General features: G+C 28.2%; 1 protein-coding gene across 1 annotated transcript; it reads right to left on the minus strand.

Annotated features, from left to right (window-relative positions):
- Positions 1 to 788: 788 nt before the first annotated feature.
- Positions 789 to 5,078, minus strand: LOC101500674 (tetraspanin-3). Its single transcript, XM_004505896.4, has 2 exons — positions 4,433 to 5,078; positions 789 to 1,317 (listed from the first exon to the last, which is right to left on the minus strand). Exons 1-2 carry the CDS (start codon positions 4,943 to 4,945, stop codon positions 973 to 975), a joined length of 858 nt encoding a protein of 285 aa, XP_004505953.1. The 5' UTR covers positions 4,946 to 5,078; the 3' UTR covers positions 789 to 972.
- Between the last annotated feature and the right edge of the window lie 4,406 nt (positions 5,079 to 9,484).

A 9,484-nucleotide genomic window follows, 5' to 3' on the forward strand; every position in this document is an offset into this window, starting at 1 on the left:
ATAATAATAATAACAATAATAATAACAATAATAATTAATAATAATAATAATAATAAATATTATAATAATTATTTTAATTTAATTTTAATAATTTTTAATAACAATAATAATAACAATAATAATTAATAATAATAATTAATAATAATAATTTATTTATGTAGTATTATTATTAATTATTAATTTATTATTTAATATAATTATTTATTAAAACCAAAAAACTTTTAACAATTAATTAAAACCAAAAAACGATTTAAATTTTTTTTTTAAAACCCCTTTGGGAGGTCTCATCCCCAGCCAGCGACCTCCTACTAGGGGGAAAATTTTGGTCCCTTTAGTGTATCGCTCCCCCAGGGAGAGTTTTCCTTCTTGCCCTAAAAAGTAGGGCATTTTGGTAACAGTTTTAGAAAGTGGGGTATTTTGGTTAAATTTTTTCAAAACTAGGATATATGGGTAATATATCCGAAGATCCAACCATTAAAACTTATTTTAACCGACAACATATAAAACTATTAGTTTTTACTAATATAAAAAAATCTAATTTGTCTTTTTATAAGACAATATTAACTTTATATATGTTATGAGTGCTTATTTTTTTTATTTGTTGTGTATTTAAAATTTATTTTTTTATTTATTAAATTATGTCGTTGAATTTGATCCCTCAACTTTAAAATTGCCTTAAACTCTTGTGGCCAAACATAACATATTTCTCCTAATTTACAAATTTATATCAATACTTAATAAATTCAACAAAATGCAAAATGAGTATCTTCAAAACAAAAACAAGAAGCTAATAAAGTGTAAACAATTATATAACAAATACAATATCGAACCATTCAACTTGTTCCAAAATTAAAACCAAAGTCATACATACTAGAGAGCTATTATACAAAAGCCAAGCCAAGCCCCAAAATCCATTGGCAATTATATCCAAATAGACATAAACTAAGTGCAATTAATAAAAAAAGTAAGTAATTAAAGATGAAATGCACTTGGTTGTGACTTAGTCATCCTAGCTTCACCATAAGGTTCATCATTATCCATTCTGCGGTTGTTCCTATAAGCTGCATAAGCAATTATGTAAACAATTACAAGGATGATCATAACAACAATGTTGATCATAGACACTTTCCTCCAACTCTTCTTGAGACTACCAAGCACACCAGCTTTGCATGAATCACATGAATAACATAGTTGTTGTTGGTCATTACTCCACTTATTGCAATCAGGGTTGTTTGCCATTAGTCCTGCTCCTAGGGTCCAAAATGTTTCATTCTGATACACATAGCCACAATCTGTTGGAGGCTTGCAGCAACCAGACTGCACATACAAAATTCAAAAAGGACAACATTAGACCTTTGTGTTAATGATATTTGTGCTTTAGAACTAAATGATTATGTTTTTTTTTTAATTTAAAGATTATGTTTTTTTTAATATTTAAATTTAAATTAATTTTAACTTTACTAAAGAATTTACGTGTTTAACTCTACAATTGCCAATTAGAAACATGGATATTGGATAACATATTTAAGGACCAAATTGGCAGAATTTCATCTACCAATTGGAGCATAACACGAAAAGTTTATAAGATAAGATTAAGAACTCTGTCAAGTCATAGGGAGCCTTAAAAAAGAATTAAAGCATTATTATGACCAGTATTTGAAGTCAGAGGCTTAATCATAAATCAATTGACCATATTTTCTAACCTAACTACTATTGGAGTTTACTTTTTAAATTATGTCTCTATTATTTATATTTGGTACTTTTGTCAAAAATATTTAATATTAATCATAGTCATAGAAATACAAGAATACTTGGAGTTTAATAGTATTTTTTGTACTAAAATACTAGACGCCCCATTCAAATATCTTTATCAATTAACTATAGAAACAAAATGTCATTTGCTTAAAAAAACGACAATTACATTACTGTAAAATAAAAATAAAAAAATTCAATCTAACAATACAATACAATCCACAAGTTACACGGTTGGATAGTGATAAATTTCGTAGTCTGATTTTTTGCTTGAGGGGCAATTATATAATTTTGAACAAAGTTGATATTATATAAAATAGGACCACACCTAAATACTTTTACTAAAATAATGAATATTTAGAATGTGTGAAGGACGATTAATTTTACCAAATTGTAACCACACCTAAATACTTTTACAAAAAATCATGAAACTTGACACAATATCACAAACTTATAATTTTTGTCCGTGTGGTCCCATACATAGAGTTTAAATTGTATCGTATAAAATATAGAACATTCTTATGTGACTTGTGGAGCTTGTAAAAAGCAGAACGTGACAAACTTTTAGGTTAGATATACACATCATGTTTGCCACCTCAAAAAGCATATAGAAGGGGATTTAACATTTCTCATTCTCAAAGTCATTTTTTTTTACACATTCTCAAAGTCATTTTTAAAGCACATATATGGATAGAAAAAAAAAACACTATTATTTATGCTAGATTTGTACTTTTAAACAAAAATACAATTTTATTTTGACTAGGACACCGTCTCACGCCTTAAATATTTTTAATAACGAAATAAAATTTTTATTTGTTTAAATATATATTTTTGAAATAATGTGTTTTTTTAAAAAGAATGTAAAGATTGGTAAAGTTGAACCTAATAAAAGTGAGTGAAGTCAACATTAGTCTAATTGCATACGCAAAGTTGGTACAGCCAAGAACAATAAGGCAAATAATATGAAACAATATCCAAATAAAATACAACACTAGAAAAGAGATAAGTTCATCGAATTCCGCAACCGATATCACAAGATTCAAAATCGGTATCAAATAAAATTATAAAATGTCTCTTATAGATAGTTTAGTGATACCAAAAAAATATTAAAAAGAAAGTCTCAAATTTCAAATTCTGGGAAATTAAAAAACATGAAACTTTCTTCGAAAAAATAAAAAAATAAAACTTAGGGATCAAGATTCAAAACTTTTTTCTAATCTAAAAGTCGTGAACACATTTTAAAACTTACACAATATTACACTCCAATCAAATTGCATACCACTACCCCATCATTTTTTGTTGTTACTCACACATCTTTTCCTTTCAAATTAAAGCAACTCTACTATGTTAAGTTAATAGAAACAATTATTTGCAATCTTAATAGTTTTATAAATGCCTTTATTCAATCTCATAATCCATTACCGGCAGAAACGTGGCCACCGTCCCACATGCTGCCTCAATCTATGTGTCGATTCTTATTGACTCTAACCTCTTTCTATGATTATACTCTAATCTCAAAATACAGAAAAAAAAAAGTTTAAAAAGTTTGATTTTCAAATTTTAAATAAAATATATTAATTTTTACTTATAGGATATAGAGTATCTTATCCATGGTCACAATATTTTTTTTTTCTTCATATGATGTAAACTAGTGACAAATATGTAAAATTCCAATCAAGACATATCACATAAATGATGATGACACCTTTGGTATCTAGCAGTGATGCCACTACAACGTCAAATAATGTTCATCAATTATCAAAACTACATTATTGTTATGCTACTTTTGTTAAAAGTTGATTTTTCTCCCTTGATTTTATTTCATCATACGTTAACATGGGTTGCCATAAATAAATAAATAAACAAATTAGACACAGTACCACAACTTATGGGGCTTTGACGAGTGAAAACCCATCATCCCCACATGCCAGAAAGATCTACAGTTAGGACTCAGATCTGCCAATTTAATGAGACAAATACACTCCATGCTAGTATTCAATTTGTTTCTCTCCAACAAGACTATGTATTATGACCCATACTTTTATTTAATATCATTATACTATACATCAAAAATATCAGGAAAAAAAAAAGCTAATGTATCAAAAAAACTCAAACCAACTTTTGATTATTATTATTTTTTTAAAATTACTCAACTAGTTCAGTTGGTTAATTACAATTAAAAAAACTCAAATGATCAATTAGCATAAATAAAAGTTAATTAACAATTTTTATTTTTAAATATGCATTCATATATAAAAATAATAAAAACCGATTTTAATATTTTTATTATTTTTAAAAACATATTCAATTAATTAATTCAAACGTTTTTACTCTTTTTATTAAAAAATAAAATTAACACAAATTTATTTTCAAATAAACGGCTCTTATAATCCCAAGAGTTCCTAGACACTTTCCTGTTTTACACACTTTTAAAAAAGATTATAAAGAAACACCATTGTTGATTTAGCATTAGAACAATATGTTGGGAAAAATAGCATAAGTTAAAAGAATTAAGACACAATCACAACACAAGAATATAACGTGGAAACTCCAAAACCAGAGAAAAAACCACGGCCAGGATGTGAGACTTGCAATCAACCCCAACACAATAAATAAATCAAGATTATTGTATAATCAACAAAAAAAAAAAAGGAATAATGAGTATTTTGTGAAAACATACCTGAACAGGAGTGAGTTTTCTAGCAACGAACATATCAACAGATTCAGGAAAACCGTTATAATTCCTCCCCATTTTAGAACAAACTTTAGAATCCCTAATACAAGAACTAATCTTCCCCCAATAATCATCACTCTTAACACGCTCTTCCAACCACCCTGAATAATCATCCAAATAATAATCCAAATAACCCCGGTTCATCACTCTTCGACCGGACCCTTTATCCGTTACAACATAAGCGAAAATAATGAACCCAATAAGAACCGCAATGATTAAAAACATAACAACCAAGTATAGTCGCAGGAGGAAAGTGTTTCGGTAACACGCGCCCGCAAAACCCGCTAACGAAACAACCATGATGCTAACGCCTATAATGATTAGTGGCCATTGGAGGAATTTGAGACAGTCTGTGTTGTTTGCTCTGCTGCTTAGCCATATTCCGCCACCTAGGATTGGGATTGAGAGTAAGAAGGTTAGGAAATTTAGTACACCAATTAAGTGGTTGCTTGTTCTCATGTTTTTATGAATGAATCTTGGTTTTTTGTTTGATGGAGTTGTTTATTTATGATGATGGTGATGAAGGATAGTTTAGTTGCATTTATAAATGCAGAGTTGGTGGTGTAGTGTGAACTTTATATTATTACTATTTATTTTGATTGATTAGAGGCTTGGTAAACGCGTAGGGAGTTTTATGTCTATTAATTATTAGTACTATAACATTAGCCTTGTTTTTCTTGCTGTCACTTCCAGCTTCGGTTTTCTTCCTTGGTTCAAGATTTTTTTTTTTTTCATTCGTTATAAAATGAATGTTATTTTAAAATATATTTTATTTTCAGTATTAATTTTTTTAAAATTTAATTGTATATTTTATCATATACAAAATTAGTCCTTTTATTTTAAATTAAATTATTTTATCTATCTCTTTTATATTTTTTTTTTGGCTGTTTTGGCCCAAACTTGAATTTCAATCTATAAAATAGTGATTTTTAGTACAAATTTTTAGATTAAAAGTTGTCATGTTTAAGATGAAAATTATAATGCATTGAGACAAAAACTGTAATAAATGTGAAAATAAAATGACTAAGAAGTTATTTTTAAAATATGAGGACTATTTTTGTAAATATATTAAAATATATGAATTAAAATTGTAATTAAACATTTTTTTTAATCAAATTGTTTTATTAATATTATGAATATGTTTGGATTCACTTATTTTGGTTCATTTACTAGCATAAACACCGGTAAATCTCTTTGGAAGAGTTTATAGAAATATCTTACGGCACATTCATAAGATATTTTCACCTTATTTTTATAAGCTATCTAAAATAACTTATAAAAATAACTTACAAATTAAATAAATATAATTTTATTTTATTTTATTGTGTATTATAAAATAGTTTATTCATAAGTCATTACGCTAAATAAGCTATTTATTTAAACAAAGTCGTATATTTTATTTCGTAAAATTATTATATATTTTCTTTTATTTGTAATTATTTCTTAATATTTGTAAAATGAGTATAAATGACCCTCATTGTAAGAAAAATTGAGTATTTTGTATTGGAAAAAGTTAATGAGTATCTTTAAGACATTTATTAAGACAATAAATATAATTTTTTTTTTTTTGTAAAAACTAATGTATTCAACTTTTTATAATTTAAAAAAATTGTTTTTTCAATATAAAACTTTTATTTTTGACTTTCTTAATTACTCTTCTTAAGACAGTTGTTAGCATGATTATTTTATATTATATTCAGTTACATATAAAAAAACATTTGTAACTTCTTTTGTTCACGATTGATGAGACTAAACTCGGATCTATCATCCCAGATTGTAAACTATTTATCTCTTTTTTATTTCAATATTGTTAAGTTGTTTTTCAAAAGAGGCCGACAAGTAAATGAAGTCGCTCATAGATCTAGCTAAGGCAACTGCATCTCAATCTTTTTCTCATGTGTTTCACCATATCTCGGATTGTATTTTGCTTATTATTGAGAATAAAATTATATAGAAATATCTTTATATTTAAAAGTGTAATTTTTAGATTATCTTTGAAAAATTATGAGCAAGTTATTCATATTTAATTAAAATCAGACATGTATACTCCATTATTTATTTATTTATAATTTTATGTTTGACATATATAGTAAAATAGACGTATCTGATTTTAATTAGTTGTGAGTATCTAAACCATAATTTAATAAATATAATCTAAAAAAAAAGATATAAGAAAAAAAATTACATATTTTAAAATGTATTTATTTTATTTTTATACCCTTATTTTGTACTTAATAGACATTAATATCTTATATTAATTCATATCACAATTTCCCTAATGAATTAAATGTAGGGTCATTTTTTAAAATAACATAACAAATTTATAGCTTTAATAATTGCATAGTAATCTTTTTCTTCTAAATATATATAAAATCAGACAGTATATATTGAGAAAATTGTATAACTGAAAATAGACAATAATATATTTAATATATTACCATTATCAAGTACTCCAAAGTGTATTAAAATATTCATCATTACAATAAGTGCAAACAACAAAGGGAAAAAAAAAAATACTAAGTCACTACTGATGTAAGTAATATTAATTAGAGAGTGTGATTAAAAAATAATAATTAATATTATATTAAAAAGTAAATAATTATTATTATTTTTGTCTCTGGATGTGTAGCTTGCTGTGACTTTAGTCTGTGACTTGCTAAAAGATCAATAAAAAAATCAAATTAGTTCTTGATATGGATTTCATTGTGCTTCTATATGAATTGAAGAATCTCACAAAGTGTTATTTTCAAACAAAGTACCAAATAAAATAGAAACAAAAAAAAAAAAAAATATGGAGAATGAAAAAAATGGTAGAAATTGTAACACTTTACAAAGGAATGATAAGATCAATGTAGAATTAATATTCAAGTTTAATTCAAAGAAGAACCTTAGAGAACATTTCTCTAATCTTATACAAAGTGTTTTCTATCTTCCAAAGTCACCAGATGTCTTACAATGAAAAGACATATATAATCTAACACAAAAGACATGGTGTGTGAGTTACACACAATTAATGACATTGTGCCTAATCTACCAAATATTCAGGCACACACACAAGTCAACATAATTCCTAATTAAAAGGTGTGATTATTATATCCCAAAATTAAACATAAGTCTTAAGGTTATCATATGACCAAAAGATTAATATGATGTGAGTCAATCTTGTCATAGATTTTTAAACTAAGAAAATTAACAACTTGTTTCTCCAATTGTTCCTTAAGCTTCCTAGTCTTTCCTCTACTTAGTGGCTCCTCCACTCCTAGTTCTTGAAGCTCATTACCCTTCATGTAGGGATGGTCCACATCAGTTCTTGACTTATCCAAATAATTGTTAGTTTAGTATCTAACGTCAAGTTTGTAGAACTAGGAACAAGAAAAAAAAATGTTAGAATTGTGTTTTATTTTAAAACTGTTTATAAAAATTACTAAACTAAAGTAATGAAAACAAAGCGGATAAACACAATAATACATGCAGTTTATCTTGGTTCACCACCAACACAGTAGCTACGTCCAACCTCATAAACATAAATGATTTAATTCACTAATTCACCACTAAATTACACTTCCACTAAACACATACTAGTCAAACTGTCTATGTTTGAGTCTTCTCAACCTTCTAGCTTAGTACAATCAAGTTGTTGAGAGATGTAGCCACTAATAGGCTAGGATACAAAACAGAGTTTAAGGGTTTTATGAACAACTTTCACAAGAAGGAAATGTTGTATTCTCAACACACAAAAAAAACTATTTATCAACACTTAGACAAAATATAAGATAAAGAGCAAGAGTGCAAAGACGAATATAAAATGCTTATTCAGGTACATTGTTGTTTGTACTTTTTAATGGGAGTTGCACTTTCTTTTATAGAGATTTTTAGAGTTTTTGGTCATTGTCCTGATTGCAAAAAATCAACATGTATCATAAAGTTTCGTATCAAATCTTAAGAGGTTGATTCACCATTAAAAACTTGTTAAAACAATCCTTATAATTGATTATGCGTATTTTGTGTTGTTTTTGAAAATCGAAAACCTTTGAAAACAATTTATGCCACCGAAAATATTACTGGGTTGAGTCGCGGACTAGGTCGCTCTCTTTAAGATGTTTCAAGGCACTGCCCAAAATTGTGCAAGGCAGACTATCAACCACGAAGTCCCCAGGATAAAACAGCCCAGATTCACTGTATCGGAGTTCTACTGCACTGTAGAAAACCGTTCTAGAATTACACCCTCTGTATGCCAGTCGATTGACTGACACTCAAATATAGCACGAAAGCTACTCAAGAAAATAAGTAGAAGAAGAAGAATATTAGGGGGAGAAGTGAGAAAAGCCTCAGATACGGAGAGCTTTTGGTGTGCTTTTCCAAGTGAGGTGAGCTCTCTATTTATAGATGAGTTCAGCAACTGGATCTGAGAAAAAGGGGGGATCCAAGAAGCACGAAGTCCATCAGCTGGCCACCAGAAACGTGCCTCAGAGATAGGAAACGTGACTTGACTAGGCTTCTTGACCGGGCAACAATCAAAACGTGGGAAAGACTCAGCTTTAGGGTTTTGACGTGGCAAATAACCGAAGCTAAGTCAAATTAGGGTTTTGACTAAGCAAAGGACATAAGATTAGTCTGTTTAGGGTTTGAATGAATCAGAACATTGACTTTGACCTTGTGGATGGCAGTTTCGTAATTTGTGACTTAACGCAATCAATTAATTAATTAAAATAAATAATTAATTTTCATGTGTTTAAAAACTTTAATACACCACAACCCAACCCAACCCAACCCAAGCCGGACGGGCGGGCGGCGGTGCGCGCGCATGTGGTGGTCCGTTTGCTTGCGTTCTCCCTCCTTCACAAAATTGCGGTGCCCTTGGGGCCCAACCCAATTGTGAAACTAACACCTTATAAAGGTTATAAATGAGTGTGTTCCCTCCAATGTGGGACTTCTCATTTTTCAATTCACACATTAAAAGCCATCATCAATGCCATTTATCTTCCATCATTTCCAACA

Source organism: Cicer arietinum, chromosome 6, assembly GCF_000331145.2.
Source record: "Cicer arietinum cultivar CDC Frontier isolate Library 1 chromosome 6, Cicar.CDCFrontier_v2.0, whole genome shotgun sequence".
Classification (NCBI taxonomy): domain Eukaryota; kingdom Viridiplantae; phylum Streptophyta; class Magnoliopsida; order Fabales; family Fabaceae; genus Cicer; species Cicer arietinum.

What these genes read in the sequence shown, in the direction of transcription:
- LOC101500674 (XM_004505896.4), bottom strand. Translation starts at nt 4,945, where the DNA reads ATGAGAACAAGCAACCACTTAATTGGTGTACTAAATTTCCTAACCTTC. An exon ending in GAAAACTCACTCCTGTTCAG is followed by an intron (nt 1,318 to 4,432) that starts GTATGTTTTCAC and finishes TTGTATGTGCAG; the next exon opens with TCTGGTTGCTGCAAGCCTCC.